The sequence below is a fragment of the Corvus hawaiiensis genome, chromosome 16 (assembly GCF_020740725.1).
Source record: "Corvus hawaiiensis isolate bCorHaw1 chromosome 16, bCorHaw1.pri.cur, whole genome shotgun sequence".
Taxonomy (NCBI): Eukaryota; Metazoa; Chordata; class Aves; order Passeriformes; family Corvidae; genus Corvus; species Corvus hawaiiensis.
The window spans coordinates 6,249,444-6,272,402 of NC_063228.1; the positions used below are offsets into that span (position 1 = coordinate 6,249,444).

At 53.1% G+C, this 22,959-nt stretch overlaps 1 protein-coding gene across 4 annotated transcripts in view; it reads right to left on the minus strand.

Annotated features, from left to right (window-relative positions):
* Positions 1-16,213: 16,213 nt before the first annotated feature.
* Positions 16,214-22,959, minus strand: part of LOC125334248 (ATP-sensitive inward rectifier potassium channel 12) — a 33,270-nt gene continuing 26,524 nt past the window's right edge. For all 4 annotated transcript variants that reach the window (XM_048320917.1, XM_048320919.1, XM_048320920.1 and 1 more), the window contains exon 2: positions 16,214-20,743. In XM_048320917.1, the coding sequence (XP_048176874.1) occupies positions 19,296-20,585 (1,290 nt within the window). In that variant the 5' untranslated portion in view covers positions 20,586-20,743 and the 3' untranslated portion in view covers positions 16,214-19,295. The remainder of the gene's footprint in view (positions 20,744-22,959) is intronic.

The window sequence follows — 22,959 nt, forward strand, 5'->3', positions numbered from 1 at the left end:
GAGGGAAGGGAGGGCAAATACATCCGAGTTAAGGAGTAATCATGTTAATGTGGTGCAATAATGAGGAAATTGGAATAAAGGACTTCATCAGAGATGTAAAGTGAATTCGTGGCAGGCTGGAAGTCTCCTGATGAGTGTTCTCCCCTGAGTTTTCTACCCTTTTGTGAAGCCAGGACATGCTGTTTCGAAACAGTACATTAACTCGGCACTAAGAGGCTTCCAAGAGGTGGGAGGGGAGGAAGGAGCCAGGAGATGGGAAGGAAGGAGCCAGGAGATGAAGGGAAGCACTAAAGACAGCGACACTGAGAGATGCAGCTCAGAGCTCATCTGGGATCTGAACTCCCCTGTGACTTTGGGCAAGACCAGAAGCCTGGACACCCCAGCACAACAAGATGTTGACTCAGTTCTGGACACAAGCCCAGCCCTTCCCTAACACCAGCATGCCCTTAGAGGCACCTTCCCACACGAGGAGATGGACAACAGCACCACCAGGTCCCCTCCGGCACAGGGCATGCAGCAGCTCCACTTATCTTTGTGTAATAAGGTTAAATCACTGCCTCATTCGAGCCCTCAAATTAAGTCACCACCTTGGTGGATCGATAGCATTTTCCGTGATGCACTTGTGACACTAAGCCGGGAGATGGATTGATGCTGGGAGGCTGGAGCGCTGCAGGGGAGCAGAGTCAGACCCAGCACTGGGCAGGGTTTGTTGTCAGGGGGAAAAAGGGCAAATTTCCATGGAGAGCAGCAGCAGGCAGCAGAGGCAGGAGGTGTGGGGGAGTGGGGGCATGAGGACAGTGCCCATGTCTCCTGGCACCTTGTGAGGCTTGGTGCTGGTTCCCAGTTTAGACTTTCAGGGCTGTTACAGGGAGAAGGTCCTTGTCTGTGAGAAGCCTGTGACAGAAATTGTTTCCTCCAGGTGCGTCTGTGGGATTTCGGTCTGAAATTGACTGTTCTTCCCACTCCCCCATTCCCCTTCCCTCTGAGCAAGGTCTGGGAGACAAAGGCTGAAGGAGCAGCTCCCATGGGGTGGTTGCAGTGACATGAGGGTGCCTGGGGTTGCCCAGTTCCATGCTGACCCCTCTGCACAGGAGGCACAGCCTTGCTGCCCCAGCAGCCACATCACACAGGCTCCTTGTCCCCACTGTCCCCAGGAACTGCCACCATCCACTGTCTGGGATGGGACCAAAATGACCCTCCAGCTGCCTTGAGCCTTCTGGAAAGATCTTAACTGGTGTCTCTCAGTGGCTCAGCTGGGGACTGGATCCAAGCAAGGAGTCCCTGGGGCTGAGTGTGAGGTGAGTTGGGGCAGTTTGGGATCCCAGGTGCCAGATGGCTTTTCTCTGAGCTCCAGCCAGACCAGGAAAATCTGTGGTCAAAGTGAATCCTGGCAGTCCCAAATCCCAGCCCTGGGATGTTTGTACTTCTGCCAGCTCCCCACACATGGAGGTTTAGAAGGGACCTCTCTGGCCTTTCCAGTGGTGAGGACCAGAGACCACCCATCTCATCCCACCCACCTGCTGCACTCCAGGTGTCAGGGTTAAGGTCACTCTAGCCCCTATCTCCCCCACCCAGTGCCTTTCCCACCTTCCTCACCCCCCCTGCCCCCCAGGACCACTAAGCCCACGATCCCCCAGTGCTGGGTGCTTGTTCAGCTGGCCGGAGGAGCCGGCAGGGCAGCTGGTGTGTGGTCAGAGCAGGGACTACAACCCCTTCTTCCTGCTGCTGCAGCTGGACACCACAGGGCTGGGTGATGGGGAGGGGAATGGGACCAGTCTGCTGCATGAACTGGGTGAGTTTAACCCTTCCATGGCAAGCTTGGCTCTCTTGAATAGCTCAGTGAAAAATCAGAACCTTCTGTAGAGCCAGCCCTTCCCAGCCCCCTCTGTGGGAGCAGGGGGGAAATTCAGAAGAGCAATCAAAGCCCTAAAACCATTCCTCACCCTCCAAACCCAAACACCTCTTGCCTGCAGGGTGCCCACATTGCTGCCAAACCAGAACTCCTCGGTGCTGGCTGTATTTCCTTTCTAAATCTGTAACAGCACAATTTATTCAATATATTTGGCATTTTTAAAAATGCAATTCCTCCTGTTAATCTCTCTACAGACATGCCCAGAGGTGACCTGGAGGCTGCCACAGCCTCATACTCAGGCAGAGGTGGAGGAGTGGGTTCCAGGCAGAGGCTGCTGCCCACCCCAAGGCGTGAGGGGTGAGTGGGTGCCTCGGAATAAAACACAAAAGCAACAGGAGGAGGGCAAAGCTGATAAAAATGCCCAGAGCAGCTGTGGCAATGTGGGCAATGCGGTGACACCGCAATTGGCTGTCACTTATTTTGAGGCTTAGCATTGCTGGCTTGTTTAAGAAACCTTGTTTTTCTGTCCCAAGAGCCCTCTTTGGAGCTGAGGCATTTGTGCAACCCTAAAGTCTCTGACCTGCTTTCCACAGGGATGCCGGAGAAAGTCCAGGGAGCAGGACAGACCTCCTGTGAGGAATGGGGCTTGCTGGCCATTTGGGCTGAAAAGGTCTGATTTAAATGTGAGAGGAAGGAAGAGACTTTTCTGTGTCTCTGGCTCATACAGGGAGCAGTTCATGAGTTGATCCCCACCCTTGGGAGCTCATCCCTGGCCTGGAGAGCAGGGAGAGGAGAGGGCACAGCTCATGTGGGTGCTGCCAGGGCAGTGGGGCTGTCTCTGTGCAGGCAGAGAGCTGAGCTCTTTGTTCATCCCTGCTACGAAGCAAGAGAAAAACACTCCTGCCGAGTGCATCCAGAAATAACCCAAGCCTCCAGCAGCCAAAAAGCTTCCAAGGGGGAATTTTTAAGTGCTGGGAATTTGGCCTCTCAGCCTGTGCTTGGGGCTCCTCTGCTGTTATTATGACCCAGGCAGGGAAAGGCAGACCCTGAACACAGCCCTGCTCCTGAGGTCCAGGAACCCTCATCTCAACAGGGAACAGTTCACTTCTGAGTTGCCCCAGGACCCTCTCGAGCTCTTCTTTTCACCCCAGTCTTTTCCAGCAGCACCATCACAGCTCCTGCCTTAAAAGGACACTGGTGATGGACACTTTCCATGTGGGATGTGCTTCAGAGGTCGTGGTGCCCCCAAAATCCCTCAAGAGCCCCTCACTTCACTGCATCCCTGAGATGAGGCCTCCTTGCAGGGACAGCCCTGCTGCTGGTGTGGCCAGGATTTGGGAATCTGGAAGGGGAACGTAATAAGGATGAGAGCTCTCACTGCCTGAAGAAGAGAGGAGCTGGGGGCATTTAAAAACAGGCCTTCCCTGTCTCTGGAAAGGACAGCAGATTCCTGCACTATCCATATGGGATTTGAGTCACATCGTGAAGAGAACGATCCCTCCCGTGACACATGTCAGAGGCTGCAGGGAAGATAATGTTGCTTCCTTGCTCTGGCCCCACTGTTTGTTCACCCACAGGGATATCCTGGCCAGCTTTTCCATGTGTCAGCATCTCCTCAGCACCCCAGAGCAAGGGCATTGCGCGGCAGATGCTCCACAGAGGGACAGAGACCTTGTCACAGAGCAGCAGCTCTGCTCCAGCTCCTGGGGCAGCTCAGGGCTGCTCCATCCCTTCCTTTGGGGCTGTAACCCAGCACACTGCTCAGCTTCCAGCATCCACAGGCAGGCTGCAACTTCTGGAAACCTCCCGTGCCCCTGATCTGATCTTGCATACCCAAACTGCCCCTCGGGCAGGACACCGACAGGGGATGACCTGAGTGGTCTGGGCACACGCAGGAGGTCGCTGAAGACACGTTGGCTTTGCAGAGCAGATCCCGTGATGGATACAGGACCATGTGTTTATTTTAAGTTTTACAGGGGGCATTTTCCCTTGCCAGGAGTTGGAGAATAGAGGGCCTGGGTACCATCTGCCCAGGGGACTGGTGAATCATCCTATTTTCCAGTTAACAGCACTTGTTTGCTTTGGGAGATCTCCAAGTTAAGGGGGAAGAAAAAGAAAACCCAACCCATGGATCTTTTCCCACACAATAAGAAAAATGCCTTGTTTTCTTTTTTTTTTTTCTTTTTTTTCCCAAAAGCCAGTGTCAACTCTGCTTTTACTTAGCAGTGGGCTGGATAAAAATAGACAGTGAAGTCATGACGCTTTCAGAAGAGCCAGGTATGGCCTGGGGAGAGGGGGTGAGAGGAGACAGGCTCTGGGGACAGGGACAAAATCCAGCATGATGCAGGTAGGCTGGGTCTGTCCCAGGAGAGCTGCTGGTTAGCCCAGAGTCTTGTGATTTCCCTGGCACTTTGCTGGGAGAGGCAGGAGCCTCTTTGGTGGATGCTCCAGAGTTCAAGCTGCCGCAGATGGGGCTGTAGCCCAGAGAACACCAGGAGATCAGCTCTGTGCAAAGCTGAGGCATTTGGAGTTGGAGGCACTCTGGGAAGCAAGGGGAAGCAGCGGGGAATGGAAGCCAAGGGGTTGTGCTCCTGCTTTCTCCAGGACCATATTGCTGTTGCTTCCTCTCTTAGTTTTCTGCTCAGATCTGGTTTTTCCTCCTGTTTGATCCGCTTGCCAGGCTGAGAGCGTGCTGGGCTCCTTGGAAGGAGTGTGTCTGGGAGAGACTTTGATGTTTCCTACTCAGGGCAGGGGCCCTGGAAGCCACTTGGACACCTAGAGCACGAGGAGATGCAGCTGGTGCCCATATTTTGGTTCTGCTGGTGGGGGGCTCCTGTGGCAAAGCCTTCCTGGGGCTGCTTATGCAGAACTGGGGCATGTCCTGAGCTCGGCCAGGCTCAGGGCTGGGGTGGCTTCAAGTAAAGATCCCGTGGGGCAGAGTCTCTGGTATTTCTGCACCACAGGAAAAATCAGGGATGTGAGGGCAACTTTCCAGCCACACGAATGGATGTGAAAGCCCAGGACATACCACAGAAATGCTGAGTCCCTCTGCAGGCCTGGTTTGTCTCAGGTGTGTCTTGGGTGAGTGCTGAAGAAGACCCCAAATTGCTGCCTGTGGTGTTCCCTCTGTCACCACAGAGCCCCAGCGCTGTCCTGCCAAAGCCACTGCCCCAGCTTTGTACCCTTCCAACCAAGCACCTGCTTAGGTCACGACTGAAATGAATTTGGCTGACCTCAGCACGCCCTTCCACAGGTATTTCTGCACGTGCTTGGAAGCACCATGGAAGCTGCAAGGAGATGCCAGTTTTACATAGCAAAAGGCTGCTGCCCAGCAGGAGCACTGGGCACTGCCAGGAAGGACCAGGAGAGCTGGAGCTTCAGGCTTTACATTTTCAGGATATAAGGTGAGGGGGGTATTTTGTCCTTCTTCCTAAACAAATTCAATCTTTCAAGGAAAAAAGTGATTCCTGTGGAAATTTTAGCCTCGTCCACAAGGAAGGAACATTCTATCAACAAGAAAATTCACATGGTGAGGAAAAAAACTTGTCCTTTGCTCTTCCACCTGCTCCTGAGCCATGGTTTCTCTGCAGCAGGAGGCTGGAGAGGCGTGAGGGGAATATCTGCATTTCTCTGGGATCAGTCACTGGAACCAGCATTATCACTGGAACAATGGGCTCAGCCCGGGCCAGCCGTGGGAGGGCGGCCCCGCTGCAGCGCTCCCACGTTTATTTTTGTCCAGGCCTGGAGCGGGGGTGGTGGAGATCAGGTGACGGTGCCCGAGGAGCGCTTGGCATCGCCTGTCCTGCCACCGTGTGTGCACATGTCCCTGTGAGCAGGGAGCAGGCAGGGATGAGGGAGCGGGCCTGGGCAGGCAGGGTGGCTGCCCCTCCTTACAGGATCCTTTCTCTTGGATGAGCCTGCCCTGGAGACCCCAGTGGGAGAAGGGATGCTCTCTCAGAGTGGGAACCACTAATGCTCCCATTGACCTGGCTTACAGCTTTGCAGTCCAGTCTGGGCAATCCAATCCAGTGGCTGTGCTTTGGTACCGGAATTAGGAGCTAGAAACCAATTTCTGATAGAATTGGGTCGTGGGCATACAGGAGGTGACCAAGGAGACAAAGAAAGCATTGTGGTGAAGCCAGGGAAGCCCAGCTTCCCAAGAACCAGTGCAATGTTTCCATCTCTGAGCTTGCCTCTTTTTCCGTATGGTTTCCATACTGGGTGGTGTTTGAGCAGTACCAGAGACCCCAGTTCATTCCTGGTGCCCCCGTGTTGTTCCAGAAGAGCAGTCAGCCTGGGGGATGTGGCTGAGATAACCTTTGAGTTGGTAATTTGGCAAGGTAGTCAAATCTGCCAACGTCCTTGGCGACACAGGAACACCTTCCCGACAAGAATCCATCCCAGCTCAACCCCCAACCTCAGCAGAGGTGAGTGTGGCTTTGCCAGCAGGTTCACCCCTTGCTTTCTCCATCACCTGAAAACAATTTGCAGCACTGGAGAGTTTTATTTCCCAAGGGGCTGAGAAAAGAGAGGAGCCTGGAGTTAATCAGAGTCGGGGAAGTGTATGGGAGCAGCCATGACTGGAGGAAGCTCACAGGCTTCTGTGCTGGACAGGGAGCAGGACTGGGCTCTGGGGACACAGGGATGCAGAGGGATGGGGTCTGTTCAGAGAGTGGCACTGTGGGAACACAGGAACAGGACATTAATTTCTCAGGTATGGGATGAGGAAAGGAACCAGGGTGCTGTGCCCCAGCTGGGGGTGCAGGTATGTGTGGCATCACATGTGTGGTCACTGTTCAGAGGCCTGAGCGACACCACACGAGTGGCCCAGAGCCCTGTGCTGGGACTTAACACACAAATCCAGCCTGACCTCAGAGGGAGCCAAGTGCTCTGTGGCAGAGGCTGGGGCTGTCCCTGATCCCAGGAATGTTCCAGCTGTGGTCTGGGAGCCACACATTGCGAACATCCCCCTCCATAGGTCAGGCCATCCTGCAAAGAATCCCCTTTTATATAAATCCCAGCACATGATGCAAGAGTGGAAGGAGCCTACCCTGCCCCAGCAGGTCATTTCAGGCTTGGCTGAGCTTCTTTCCTCTTAAGGGGATGTTTGCCAGCATCTCGGAAATGGCACTGGTGGGATCTGCAGCCCAGGCACAGCACTGTCAGTCGAGGACCTGCTCTCTGCAGCTTGGAACAGCAAATCCCTCTTGCAGCAGGAGGATAAGGATGGATGATGTGGGAGCATATGGAAATCTATGGAACCCCTCTGGCAACAGATGCATTGAGCCTAACTCAGCTTCCAAGGGTCTGACCCTGTTGGTGCCTCCCAGCTGTGTCTCCCTGGATCCCTGTGTCTGGACATCTCTGATGCTGAGATCAAAGAGCCTGTGTTCATCCACAGGGCTGTGGTGGAAGGGATGCAGGCACAAAGCACCACCTTCATCTGCACTCTCAGCACAACCCTTACCTTGCTGTGTGGACAAAGGACACACACACACACACAGAGGAGTAAAGCTGTAGATATCACCTCTCCATTCTCCTGGCGGGGGAGGACTTTCCAGACTGCTCTGCTGGGTGATATTCTGCAGACATTTAGCCAACAGGAGCTAAATCCTGCTGGGATTTGTAGCGAGGTCTGATGCATGCCCCACTCGCTGGACTGTCGCAGTCAAGGCAATGTGTCTTTCTGGGCTGATTAGGGAAAGTGTCAGGGACCTCGCAGCCACGACTGACAGGCCAGGGCTTCTCCTCTCAGTCTGCTGTGTTCCACTAATTGCAGTTCTCCCTAATTAAAAATCAGTGATGTGGCTTTGGCAGCTGCAAGTCAGGTCCCCCATGCGAGCCCAGGGCAGAGGCTGGGAGGTGGGGAAGGATGGAGGCATCCCTGGAGCCTGGTACATTCCCTGCCATGGTCGGGTGCTGCAGAGGAGCCAGACATCCAGGAGAGTCCTCCAGAGGAAGAATAAAATCAGAGCCCACCTTGCCAGAGATGTGGGGCAGTTGAAGGTGTCTGGTCCCTGAGCTGTTGTTGAGCTGGAGTGAAATGCTCTGTGCCAGCAACAAAGTCCCTTTCCAGTAACCACATGGCACTGGGAGCTGGGGCCCTGCAGCGGAGGTAGCAAATCCCAGGACGCTCTGCTGAGCTGGCAACACTCTGCCTCTCCCATGGGACAGGAAGGGCCAACTTGCTGCCAGGCGCTTAAAATCAGACAAAATAAAAGCTGGATGATCTATAGAAGTGCAGTTTCCTGTTGGCTTGTTGGTTGCTGATCTATCAGCTCTTTCTCCTTCCTTATTTCCCCGTGAGGAAATAAGTTTTGTTCCAGGTGTGTCTTCCCACAGGATAATAATCTCTCCAAGCAAACTCACCCTGAGTGAAGGCAGGAGGAGCATCCAGTCACCAGCACAAATGTACAATGTCAGTGACTCCGGGGTGATTTCATTAACTAGTTCTTGTGCTCTCACCACATCAATACAAACTCACAGACACCAGTGAATGTTCCAATCCCCTGCCATGAGCAGGCACTCCTTCCACTAGACCAGGCTGCTCCAAGCCCCATCCAACCTGGCCTTTTCATACCCATACATGCCCTGTTTGGAAATCCATGGGTGAAAGGGCTGTCTATCTGTCCAGTTGTCAGATAATGGCAGGATAGGTGATGCTTTTGTTACCCAGAGAAGCTTCAGGTGGGAATAGAGACATCAGCTCATATCGCCTTAGAGGCTGCTAGAGTGAGTTCTTGGGAGAGGGATCATGGTTTGGGAGAGGGTGAACTGCATGGCAGTCACTTCAAGGGGGCAGAACAGGGAGGGTCTAGGTGAGGCAGCACACTCTGATCTCTCTGCTGGGCATGGGCATCTTCCACGTGTTGGTGAGCAGACTTTGGAGAGTGGCTGGAAGTCTTCAGTGTGGTTGTCTACAAGAGAAGTGGAGAGGGACATTGGACATGGGCCTGGAGCAACAGGACAAGGAGGAATGGCTGCAAACTGAAAATGGGCAGGGTTGGTTGGGATATTGGGAAGAAATTCTTGACTCTGAGGCCCTGGACCAGAGAAGCTGTGGCTGTCCCATCCCTGGAAGTGTCCCAGGCCAGGTTGGATGGGGCTTGGAGCAACCTGGAATCGTGGGAGGTGTCTTTGCTCATGTCAGGGGGGTTGGAACTGGATGAGCTTTAAGGTCCCTTCCAACCCAAATCTCCCTAGGAAAACAGGGAGGCTCGTGTCCAGCTCCTCTCTCTGGCCCGCAGCCAGGGACGACTTGCAGATGGAAAGCTCGTGGCTGGGACTGGCTGCTCCGGATGGGCTAATAATACCCCTGGGAGAAGGTCAGGTGGGCAGCAGCAGGGGCAGCTCCCATTACAGGCTGTCACACATCATCCTCAGCTGCCAGAGCCTCCAGAAAATTTTGGGATGTCTTGGAGGTGAGCTGGCACTGCCACCCTTCCTCCACTGGTGGATTTCCAAGGATGGCAGCAGGTGGCTGCCAGTGGTTATCTGCACCATGGCATGGAGAATATAACCCCCAGCACCATTCCCTGCCCTGCATCCCCTGGGTCACCACAACCTGCCCTGCTTCCCCATACCAGCAGGACCTGGCTGCCACCGGGCAGGCCACCGTGCTGTCCCACAGCCACAAATGTCCCAGCAGAGAGGGTTTTTTCTTGCTGAAAAGCTGCTTAGCAGCTTATGAAAACAATAAAAGTAGTATTATCTTCAATGGTGAGGCAGATGGTTTGGATGATTGGTTTGACTTTTAAGCTGGATTTGAGCTACGGATATTCTGATTTTTAACAATTTTTGGCTGGTCAGATTCTGGCGGCGTAATCTCCAGATTCCCACTCCCACAAATCCAGTCCTCTCTGCACTGGGGGCTGTGGGATGGAGACCTGCCCTGGGAGGGGGCCCTCAGAGGTCTGCATGTGAGGGGGCATCCAGACCCCCACCACCTGTGCTGGCAGCCACCAACCCTGCCACCACCACCACGGCCACCACCAGCCCTCCACATGCCGGGTGTCACCGCTGCCACTGCAGCCTTGTCCCTCTGACCCTGGGGGGACAGTGCCCCCTCTCCGCTCCCGTCCCGCGTGGGTGGCTCTGCAAATCCACTGCTGGCAGGAGCCCAGGCCTGAGCTTCTCCACGCAACATTGTCTTTTGCAGAGGGATTTATCTAGTTTTTCTCCTAATTATCAGGAGCTGTGGACTTCCTGCCACCATCTGAGGGCTGGTACCAGCCCTCAGTGCTCCTTCTCCCAGTGGAACCTGCTCCTGCTGTCACCCCCACACCCGGTGTCAGTGTGGAGCTGTTGTGTGGAGCACTCAAGAGATGACATCCTGTTTACCAGGACATGGCCAGGGGCCTTCTCCATCCCTCCTGCAGCAGGGACCCTCAGCCACCCCAGGATCCCTGCAGGGATAAGGGATCTGCCTTGCTCCAGGGCCCCCAAGCAGCATCTGAGGCTTCTTGGAGTTGCCTGTAGCCGTGGGTTTGGCCTGATGCAAAGCAAAGAAAGGATTTGGGGATGAAATCCATGCCCATGGGGTTGGACAAGGCTCCTCTGAGGGCAGTTCCAGACAAATAAAAGCCATTTCTGGGGCTCATGCAGCTGAGGGACATGCAGCAGGGTCTCAGCTAATGAATTACCTGCCCCAGACCCTGCAGCTGCCCCACATGAGAAGAGCCATCACATCGAGAACATCCTGTGTATTAGAATGGTACATCCTGTGTAATAGAATCTCCAGAGCATTAAAATAAAACTCCCATAAAATAAGGGTCATCTTTGTGTGTACACTGAAACTGTAAATGGAGAAAAAGAGGAGGACTTCTACAGAGGTAAAAGGTCACCCCAAACATCCCTTAAAGAGAAACATCATCAGTTTTCTGCTCCCACTGTGAGCTCCAGTGCTGGTCAGCAGTCACCAGCAAAGCAGAGGAGAGGGAGGGAAGGAGGGATGGGGATGAAGGGTCTGGGAAGACTTTACACAGCTTGGTTCAGTCCTGCAACCAAAACGCTTCCCTGCTGCACCCGGATCATGAAACACCACGGGAAAAAAAAAAACTTGTAAAACAGCAGGGGTGATTTTGGGTCTGTTTGTGAGTGGCAGAGGGAGCTGGACCAGGAAAGGGCGGGCTGTGGGGCCCGGCAGGTCCCGGGGAGGTGACAGCAGCGATGGCGACGGGACCGCGGTGGCTGCGAGCTCGGTGCCCGATCCCCAGCAGCCTTTCCCCTGCCGGCTCCCGCGGGGCCTGGCAAAGCACTGTCAGAGCTGCCAGGCTTATCTTTAGCTCTGTTCCCTCCCTCGCCCCCGCGCCCACCTCCTCGCCGCGCTCCGCGTCCCGGCCCCCGCCAAAACACGCGTTATATAAGCGCTCGCAGAACCATCTGGGGCTGAGTCAGCCACGAACCCAAACGGACAGCAAGCCCCCGAGGCGGGGATGCCGACCCACGGATAACGGGATTTGGGGACCATCCCCCCCCGCTAGTGCTACCCCTGAGTGTCCGGCACCCCCACCCAGACCCCATGAACAGGGAGCCTGGAAGGGAACAGCGAGGAACGCCCCAGCCTGGGGGATGGGAGTGATGCTTGGGGTCGTCAGTCAAAGAGGGGAAGGCTTAATTACATACTAAGGAGGAATTTCCAAAATAAATGTGCCAGCTGCAGGGGAAGAGGAGAGGGAGTGTCGACTGGCTGGGGAAGGGGTGCTGATCTGTCAGCTTGCACACATCTCTTCCCTCTCCATCCTGATACCCCACGGGAAACACTTATAACTTCTTCCCTTAAATCAGCACCACCAAGCCCAGTTTGATTCCAAATTTATTCATTTGGGGTTTCTCCCCAAAGCCCGGGGTCAGGACAGGAGATGTCCTTCACCTCCTTCTTCAAAACCACCGGTTTTCCCTGTGAGCAGCATCTCAGGAGCGTTTGTGACCTGAACTTTGCAGTGTTGTGCTGATTCACAATGGCTTGTCACAAAAACTGCCTAAAAGTGACAGAAAAAGGGACGCTGACTCATGTGTTTGCCTTCCCCGAGTGAGGAGAAATGTGAAAGGTGAACAAAGTACTTAACGGGTGATAATTACATTCTGCGCTGAAAAAAATCAATCCATATTAATAAGCCAGAGTGTTGTTGCTAATAGAGGCATTTTACAATTAAAAAAATTAAAGTATTTGAGGTTTTTAACCTTGACAGTGACCTGTTAACAAGAAGTGTAAGGAAACCCCTAATTTTGTCCCACTCACAATTATAAATCTGTTAAGGAGAAACTCCAGCCGCTGCCTTCCTGGACTCCCTGCAGGATGCTGGAGGCTGGTTCCCTGGCAGGATCCTGTTTTTCGGTGGGATGAAACCTGGTGTGGGATGGGGTAGAAGAGCTGGCCCCTCTGGGAGAGCTCTTGGTATTGCCTTTATGGAGGGGGAGAAAGGAGTTGGAGAGGGTCCACCTTAATGTAGGATGAAAAAGCAAATTGCCAGCAGGAGAGCAGAGATGCTGCTCCGTTACTATGGTTACCCCCAGAGACAACCCAGCATCCCTGGGTATCGCCCTGCAGTACCCAGAACATTCCTGGGTATCGCCCTGAGGTACCCGAACTGCTCCCGGCTGCCTGGAATGGCACTGGGGCAAGTCGGGTGGGCAAGGGACCATATTTGGAGGGGTTTGTAGGGTCTGAGGCTCTTGGAGCAGCCTGGAGAGAGGATGAATCCAGGCTGGGTGGAGAAGCAGCATCTCCAGTGGGGCCATGGCAAAGTTCCTGCCTTCATCCTCTGAGATGAGATCCTGGTGGGAAGCCAGAGTTCCCAGCCCCTCTGCCCACACTCTAGCTCTGGGCCCACCCAGTGGGTTTGAGCCAAACCCATCCAAGCTGATGAAAGGACACCCTGCTTTTGGGGAGGCCAAAAACCTCTGCAAGGGTACAGCGAGATGCTCTGATCCCCTGAATCCGAAGGGAAAGAGGCAGGAGGACAGTCAGTGAAGGTTGGTACAATGCTGAGTTCAGAGAGGGTTTTAGCCCTTAAAGAAAGACATCTTGAATATTAAAAGTGGAGGTTGCCAGCTAAGAAACAGCCCCAATCCCATTCTGCTGGCTCCCATCCCTGCTGAAAACTTCCCAGCCAGACCTGTGAGGTGTAAGCAAGGTCATTCCCCTCAGAACCACCTGCTGCCTTCCCATCCCTGCTGCTCCAACCCCTTAGTTCAGCTCTCGAAGATGAGGATGGTTGGATTGGAAATAAAGCAAGGACCAAACACCCCAGCAGCACATCTCCCGTGGTGCCAGCATCAGCTCGGCTCCCTGGGGATTTCTGTACAAGCAGCCACTGAGGGAGGAATTCTGGAGGCAGTGGGAACCATCCCCAGGGAGCTGCCGGCTCCTGAATCATTAAATGCTTCCACAAATGAAGCGCTGGGGTTTGTAGTGCAAACGGCTGTGTGAGGAGTCACTGCCGCATGGCAAAGCAAACCCTGAGAGTGGAGGCACGGGAGCCGTGGGAAGCTGCTGCACGGGCCCATGCATGTCCCCAGGAGAGACGCTGGCAGGGCCCTGCCAGAGCATCCCCCGCCTCCTCCCTGGCATTTTCCTTCCCGAGATCCAGCCCATGTTTTGGAGTAGAATTTTTCCCATCTCCTCTCCTGCCTGCCTGTAACAGGCCATTACCATCCCCCAGAACCTCGACTCCTCTCCTCAGCAAGAGAAAAGCTTCCAGAAAAGCATCTGGTCCAGATTTAAAGGCATTAAGAGACAGAGATTGGTGGCTTGTTCTAATAGCTAATCATTATTAAAAGATTGCTCCTTATTTCCACGATAGATTTGTCTGGCTTCAGCTTCCAGGAAGAGGTGGTTATTATGGCTTTCCCTTCTAGATTAAGTTACCTCTTTGTACCAGTGTATCTTCCCTGTGACAAATGCTGTAATCAAGTCACCTCTCAGTCTCCCCCTTTGCTAAATTACATGGGCTTTGCTCTTAAATCTTGCTTAGCCCCAGCCCTCTCTGTGGTGATTAGAGCGAGTGGCTGGCAGGGATTTTTTTTTAATGAGTAAAAAACTTCCTTATGGCGAAAGGGAGGGAGCCGATGGGACCCAACAGACCATTAGGGGTGGGTGGAAATTATCAGCCGCCAGTCACCTGAACTGGATTCAGCCCTGTGCCCAGCCTGAGGAATGATGATGGATAATTTGCCTGGGTTATCTCGGTACACGAGCCCCGTTCCCTGAGGCAGCCAGGTGTGAAAGCCAGGAGGAAAATCCAGGACGGCAAATCCAGGGGCTCTGTGTCCACCAGGCCATTAACCTCTCTGTAAATAGCATCTCACACACTGTCTCCTCTTTCCTTCAGCCGTGATGCGCCATTAAAGCCATTTAAACTGTCACTTGGACATGGCGCGATGTCCCCTGAGGTCCCCACAGGAAGCAATGCCCGTAGGAAATAGAACCTCACAGAGCCCAAGGGGACCGAGGTCACTCTGGGGAGATTTGTTGGGTCAGTCTTGGATGACTGGGCTCGTTCTGCCTGGGCTCCAAACGCATTTTCCCATCTCCGGGCTCCCTGCATGGCTGAGCCGCTGTGCTCCGGTCCCATGGGCAGAGCCCATCAGGGCAGGGCACTGGAGCGAGTGGTACACAGGGAGGGGCTGTGTTTGGGGGGACTCTGCAGAGCCCCCCATGATTCTGAGGATTCTTGCAGCCAGGGGGGAAATTACCCTGCCAAGAAAAATTCAGGTGTGTGTTTTCTGCTCCTGCCTAGAGGCAGAAGGATGGATATTTGCTGAAAGGCTCTTAAAAATAATCTGTTTGTCCTGCTGGCCCCAGTCTTGCTCAAAGTTTGCTCCACATAATCCTGTATGTGTGACAACTGACAGACTTGGAAACACGTTGGAAGTTGGCTACAGGCAGACACTTCACTATGATCTTTAAAATATACAGCATGACGCGAGATATTTTAAATAGATCAAAATACATTTATTACATATTTATATTATTTTCTCTAGTCTATTTATATCTTTTGGAGACTCTTATATATAATATATATAATATATTTAAAATAACATAAAATTGGCCAGTTTTGTCATCTGAAATACATTTTACAAATATATATATACATTGTCACATATATCTCAAATATATGTGCAATGAGACAGAGAAACACCAGAGGTGGAAAAGGTACAGATACTTCATTGCATCCCTCAGCTTCTCTACCACCATTGCCCCGGTGAACAGACTCAGCGTTTCACCCCTGGGAAACCAGTGCTCCCAGTTGCCAACCTGCCCGTGTGAACTGGTGCCGGGTCTCGATCCCCAAACCCACGGTGGGGCCAAGCCTGGGGGAGCACTGGGGCGTGTTTGGGGGGGAGATGGAGGGGGGATGGTGTCCTGGGAGTGGGCAGCAGGACAGATGTGCACAGCTGGTGGGCGAGGGGATGGGTAGCGTCAGGTCGGGCACTGTCCCATGTCCTGTCCCTGCTCGTGATGCAGCTGGATCCTGCCCTGTGCCAGCCCCCCCACGGCAGCATTCCTGAACTAGGGGGTGGGAGAGCAGGATGGGGTCGGAGTGCCGGACACAGCTGCCACACTCACTTCAGCGTGCAAGAAATGGGAGGGGGGGATACACATGGGACTCGTTTGGTTGTCAGCACGAGAGGAAAGGAAAGAGCAGGAGGGTTTAAAAATAAACGTATTTGTTCTGCCTTATTAAAGATAGAAAAGGTGGCTCTGAAATCATCTCCTACAAAAGGTTTGAAGGTCAAGCAGGCACCGAATCGCGAAAGGTTGAGCGCTAAGTGATTGTCCCAGCCCTGAAAGACAAAGTGCACTAAATTCGGGGATGAGAAGCTAAGGCTCGTCCCGATGATCCCCGGCCCCGGGCACGGCCCCCGGCCAAGTGAGGACCCTCCGTCTGCCAGGGCACAGAATGCTCTTCCCGGAGGTGGTTTTGGGGCGCAGGGATGCGGCTGCTTTCTGCTCTCACTGGGGTGTTTTTTGGGGTGAAGCCAAGTGGGAGCAGCAGCAGGTCCAGCCCCCGAGCCCCGGCTGGGGAGGCTGCTGCTGCCGGAGGCTGCCCCGAGCCCCGGCCCAGGGCAGTCCCTGCGGGATGCTGGCCAAGAGGATTAGCGGCTCTCTCCTTTCTCGGACTCCTGCCATCCTTCAAGGATCAAGTGCAACGCCGGAGTGAACTCCAGGGACGGAGCTGGCTTGCTCGAGGAAATGGCCGGCGGCTGGTATTTTGGGGAGGGGACGGGGATATTTCGCCTTGCTCGTCTCCAAGCCTCTTCTCACAGGGACTCCGCTCCACAAAAACCCACACCCCCAGAGCATCCCTGTGCCTTCCCAGCCCCCTAAGGAAACCCAAGTGCTGAACTTGGGCTTTTTCCACCCTTTTTTTTTTTTTTTTCTTTTTTACTCCTTTCTTTGACAGTTGATGGGATTTAAGCTATGGCTGGGCAGCCTTCCCGATGCTCCCTGGTGGTAGGAAAAAAGACCAGTAGCTCCGAGCACTCACAGGGAGGCAAAAATCATATTTATACACTATGTACCGGCATGGTCCAGCATCAGGACTAGGACTATACAGTAGATATAGGACATCTCACCAGAGCTAGACCCTCACTAGCAGGGTTTGGGGCAGAGGTGTGTCAACAGGGGCCAGGAAAGGTCTGAAATCCCCTCACCGTGCCAGCCACTGGCGCTCCCTGTCCCAGTTCACATCCTCCTACACAGCAGTTTAAAAATACATCTGTATATATTATTCTATTCTCCCAGGTAACACTGTACAATCATAGAAGTTTCTTTAAAAGCAATAATTTACTTAAAGACATCTCTATTTCTCTTTAGTTTTTATACAAATATTTACTGTGATATATATATATATATATTTATAAAGAAGTTAACCCTCTGAGGACTCTACAGCAGCAAGATGTGCACCTTTTATTTTTTTTAATAATTATTATTTATTCAAAAGAACCTAAAACCACTTAAAAGCATTTGTTTTAAAAAAATAAATAAGTAGTGCTCACATAAAATCTCTCTGCCCCCCCTCCATCCTTCCCACCCCCCAGATGCTGTGGTGCAAAAAGCAGGGGGTAAAAGCATCCCCCCAGGAGCAAAGGGATTGGTGATGGGATGGCATCCGCCTTTGCTGCCTTAGAAACATAAATGTCATGGCTGGAGCTCAATGGCACGTCCCTACATGTCCCCACTTTCGGGGACAACGCATTTGGGGCACTCAGTGCTGAAAATCTGCCTCCCAGTGCTGCCCCTGGAGAAGGTTTTCTCCAAGTGGTTTTTGTTGGAAGCCAAAAACAGAGCAGCCCCTTGGTGGGCAGTGTGGGGTCATGGTGACAGACACTGGTGGGAAGAAACTCTGCAGGGATGATGTCCCAGTCCCCAACACAGTGCTCCGTGGCATGGGGCAGTGGGATGCTCGGGGCAGCTGCTCCCCAGAGCCCTTGGCAAGAAGAAGATGGGGATGGGGACACAGGACAAATCCTGCTTCTGCCATCTATGTTTGGACATGACACAGCAAGTCCTGACCCCAGAACACGGCTTCCCTGGTGTGAGCTGTGGGGGGAAAAAGCACCGGGAGCCCATCACAGCAGAAATGCTGTGGAGGACCCCGCTGTTGAGCCCCTCTCCCCAAGGGCTCCATGCCCAGGGTCAGATGTGGGATGCCCATGGATACAAGGCCTTTCCCATGGCCACAGGGAGCAGGGAGCCAGATTTTGGCTCCCAGAGCACCAACGAGCAGCACGACCAGATGAAGAGACCCACAAACCTGCACCTTCCTGACTCCTTCCCTCTGTGGGGAGCAGGGCAGGAGCAGAGGCTTCCCACGCATGGGGGGCTTTGCCTTGTGCCGGAGCTAAAGCTAAACCAGGTTGTCACCAAGGCCAGCCTGAAAGGCAGTGGATGATGGGATGTGGGTGCTGCAGAGCAAAAGGGGCATCACCCAGAGGGGGGGATGCAGGTCGGGGCTGTGGAGAAGGGCTGGGACACGGGATGAGTTCGCATCTCTAAGGCACAATCCACCTTGAGGCTGGGACACAGGGATGGGCTGGCTGAAGCACAAGATGGGGTGATTTTCTCAACTGGCATCTGTTGTTTTGGGGAAAACATCTGTCTCTGAAGCAGGACTCTCTGGTGAGTTGGGAATTCATAAAGCCCAGCCTGGCACGGACACAGCTCCAGTACTAGAAGAAGTGCAGCCCAACAAGATGACTTTCACATTGATTTCCACGTTTGAAAATATTCTTCAAGGAAGAAAAATACCAAATTGGTTGGAAAAGTGGGGAAACACCCAATTTTGACAGCTCTCCACTCTCATTTTTGTGCTTTTCACTGTTTTGTCCCAGTTATGGTGAACCTTAGGAATTCCCCATCAGAGATGTTGGGGGAAACCCAACACTTCAGCAGCTGATGCTCCAGACCCCATTTCCACCCAGAAACCCAACATTTCCAGAAATTGGCTAATTACCATGCTTACAGTGCTTTTTTCTGTCACAGTCCTGCTTATCCTTATTACCTCCTTCGCCAATGATTCCACTACTTTCTTTCACTGCCACTGACCTCCAGTCACTTACATCTGTTTTCTGCCTATGAAGCCATGCCAGTGGTAAAAAACCACCCCAAAATTGGAGGCAATCTTAACTTTTAGCTCTTGCATCTACCCAACAAGTCACCCCCTCAAAGGACCCAGTGGCTTCTTCATTCCCTTGTTCATTTTTAAAAAATACTGAATGACTTCTTTCAGATTTAATATTATTATTATTATTGTTATAATAATAATTATTATTATTATTTTAGTAAACAGTCTCCCAAACGGTGCGGTGAAAAAATTAAAAACCCTCTCACCTCCCTCCCCTTTTTTTTCCCAAATTAAAAAGAAGTACGTTAATGTTGCATGTTATTTCAAGTGTTGTTCTTGTGCAGCTGAACCAGACTGCCTGCCGAAGGAGCAATTGTTTTGTTGTTGCTGCTCAGTTAAAAAAATAAAAGGAAAAAAAAAAGAAAGAGAGAGAGAGAGTAAGATTTGTTTCCTGATATTTCCTCTTTTTGGATCTCGCAGTGCTCGGCTCCAGGAAAACACTGGCGTTTTCCCCGTGGGGAGAGAAAAGCCCCACGGGGCCGCGCGGGGTGAGCGCCTGCCTGCACCCCACGGACCCTCCTCTTCTCATCCTTCCTTCTGTCCATCCATCCATCCATCCGTCCATCCATCCCCCAGAGCCGTGGGCCCTGCCATGGGCGCCAGGCACAGGGGACGCGCCGTGGCCTGCCACCGTCCCCTCCTGCAGACCGCTCAGTGGTTATTGCGATGAAACTGAAAACTATGAACGATACTAATTTCTCAAGCATTCCTATGGCACTTGCATTGTTCTGCATAATTTGAGCGGGTTGTAGGGGAAGAGATTAGAGGAGGAAAAAAAATACCCTTGGAAAAGTCAACAGAAGGACCAAGAGTCATATTTCCGACTCCCTCCTGTACGACCGCTGATCCAACGCTATTGTGGCTTGAAGCCTGTCAAACTCATGCCTGTTGTCCGGGCTGAGGTCCTCCAGACCCCGGCTGTCATCATCTTCCTCTTCCTCGTCGCGGCTCATGAAGGCCAGCTCGTTCTCATAGCAGAAGGAGTTGGTGCTGGGCAGCAGGAATTTGTTCTCTACCAAGTCCTTGGCGCTGCAACGGGGGGTGGACGGCACCTCGTAGGTTTTGTGGAAGTGGGAATAGTCTACTTTGTACTGGTTTTTCTCCTCGAACAAGACGGGCTCGAAGCGGTGGCCCCACAGGATTTCACTGGCCAGGTAGGAGCTCCGAGCTTGCGTCGTCATGGCTGTGGCCTCTACCATGCCCTCCAGGATGACGACGATCTCAAAGTCATCTGTCTCCAAGTCCTGGCGGCTTATCCCGAACAAGGGGCTGTCTTCGTTGATTTCGTGGAGAATGGTGATGGGAGACACCAAGAAAATACGGTCCAAGCCTTTATCAAACCCCACGTCAATGTCTATTTGGTCGAGTGGGATGTACTCCCCTTCCTCTGTGATCCTGGGCTTAATTAGCTGAGCTCGTACGTGGGCTTCTACTATGTGGCTTTTCCGTAGGTTCCCAACTCTCCACATCAGGCAGAGTTTTCCATCTCTCATCGCCACTACTGCATTATGGCTGAAAAGTAATGTCTGGGCCCGTTTTTTGGGCCTGGCCATTTTTGCCATTATTGCACCAATCATGAAAGAGTCGATTATACAGCCCACGATGGACTGAACCACCACCATGAAGACGGCGAGCGGACACTCCTCGGTCACGCAGCGGAAGCCATACCCAATCGTCGTTTGGGTCTCAATGGAGAACAGAAAAGCAGCCACAAAGCCATTGACCTGCAGAACGCAAGGCTTGAAAGTATCGTCTCCACCCGGGTTTTCTAGGTCTCCATGAATGAGTGCAATTAGCCAGAAAATCAGCCCAAACAATAACCAGGACACCAGAAATGCCAGGGAAAAGAGCAAGAGCATATACCTCCAGCGGATGTCAACGCACGTGGTGAACATGTCTGCAATGTACCTCTGTGGCTTGTCGTCCATGTTGGTGAACTCCACGTTGCACTGACCATTCTTCTTTACAAACCTGTTCCTGCATTTCCTCCTGGTGTGGATTTTCCCATTGCCAAAGCCGTTGATACCTGGCATGGTGGTCAACCTCAGCCCGTCTTCCTCGGAGGACACGATGCTGTAAGGGTTGACTCTGCCTGTAGTCATCCCTGAGCCAAGCCCACAGTGAAGGTGAAGGGTCTTGCGACTCCCAATGTCCCCCTGACCCACCCCTGCCCACCCCCCAAATTCTGCTGCGGTGGAAGAGAAGTCCCAAATTTCCACGTCTTGGCTGCCACGTCACCACACGGATCCTGTGAGAGGCTCTGCAATGAGAAAACAAAGACAGGGCCGTTACCTCTCACAACACAGGGACCCAAGGGGCTGCTTGGCCAGTGGTTCTCATGGGCTGCATGTTGACTGACAACCCCTTACACTGTTCTAATTCTCCCTTCCTTCGCTGGGCTGCTCCCAAAAAATACACAGGTGGAAGGGAGAAGGTGTTAGAGTTTGTTCTTTCATGGTAGAAAGTGAGTGAACAAATCTTATTGCATTTGTGGGACACTCAACAACTCCAGCAGATGAAAAACCTGGAGTTTCTCCACTTCATTTTTCCCACGAGCTCTGCCACCAGAGAGGAAAGTGGAGAGGCCAAGCTGTTCTCCTTGGGACACAGATATCAATAAAGGTACTCCTGGAAGCGGCTCCATCAGTTCACATTGCCTGTGCCAGATGGATCAACGCCCAGCCCAGCGCCGACCTTGGAGCACCAGCTCTTCTGGGCTCGAGGGAAAGCACAGGGAGATGTGGATTTAACCTCTGTCCCCCTGCCCGGGGATGGGAGAGGACACAGCCAACATGCAGCCGGCTGGAGAAGGTCCCGGGAAGGCACTTGCTTGGGGCAGATGTCCTGAGGAGCAACTTTCCCAACGTATCCATTGGGACATGGAGCCATCCATGGTCACAGATGGGTTTAGCTGGCCAAGTCTCATGAAGGAGCAACTGCCACTGGGGAATGGGGAGCTGTTTTGGTCCCTTCTGGAAGGCTCAGCTGCAGGGTCAAGGACCTACACTCAACTTTGCTTGAGAGAGAGGTGACATGGACATGGGAGAAGTGGCCCAGGCCTAGTGGGCTCCCTGGTGGAGGTGAGCGTGTGGTAGGGGAACCTAGTGACAGCCTGCCAGGCTGCTGGACCCTCCAGCCCCTCATGGGGCTGCATTAGGGAGTGGACAGGATCGTGGAGAAGCCATGTGTCACATTCCAAGCACCTCCAAGAGATGGCACCACAGGAACTCTCCACACACCACTCCCTGCCCCAGGTCACTCTATTATTTAGCGACATGGGACGTGCCACTGAGGGTGGAACTGCCTTGCTGGCACTGAGACCTGCACAGTGCAACAACATGGTGGGGGAGCGGGTGCAGAGTCCCCCGTGACACCCCAGCTCGTGCCTGGAGCTCAGCGAAGCCGCCGGGCTGGACGTGCTGTGCCGGATCCGCTGGCCTGATCAATGCGGTCCATTCCAATCGACCAATGGATTGCAATCAGCTCCAGTGCCCGGGGACATGCTGGGACAAACACACCCTTTCCATTACACAGTGTCCAGGGCCAGCCAGCGCCAGCACCAGGGAGCACTGCCAGGCACAACCTGCCTGGGGCTGCATCATCCCAGCTCACAATGATACCCTGGACTGCCGTTTACTGAAATGCTCCCCAAATCCAGCCTGAGAATCCAGAAACACTCCAGAAGCCCTGCACCACAAGCAGGAGCACTAAAGCCTGCCCAAACCTCCCAGGTGCTGGACACAGACCTATGTGGGCCACCACCCTACACTAAACAACACATTTCCCCCGGTGCAATCCAGGCACAAGCATTTTTTATCCCCAAAGTTGATTTTTTGAGAGCAACAGTTATTTTTTGGCATCTCAGCAGACCAAGGGATTGCTCATACACAGAATGAGATCCTCTCCCTCCTTGGGGCCACAGGGGAGAGTAAAATAGGCACAAACAGTTAATATTAAGAGCAAATATTTACAATCTTACAGTCCCTGGAAGTCAAACAGGACCGAAGTGGCCTTGCAGAGCTGATCTGTCAGGCCGGCTGCCCAGCACCAACCTGGTCTCTCACCCTGAGACTTCCTCCTGTTCATCCTGGGTGCATCCATTAACGTTTCTCCTCTTTTTTAAAGAGATCTGAGCATTTTGGGCCAGAAAATGCTGCCCCTCTATCACTCCTCTGGCTCACCCCAGGGCAATGCACCAAATGCTTTTGCCACAGGAGGAATTTAGAGTCGGGTTTTTTAATTAATTCTAGATGCATTTGAGAAGTGAACAAAATGCAATGAGCCCCCAGTGACCTGTGAGAGGATTAGCTGGGGTCTGGATTAACTGTGCTGGAGGGGGAGCTGTGCCCGGGTGACTGCGGAGGCAGCTGTGCTGCTCTCACCTGGGGTGGTGTTTCCAGGGACCCTCAGGCTCCCTGTCACCATCACTGCTCCCCCCTGCCTGCACCCCTTTCCCCATCCCTCCTTCCTACCTTC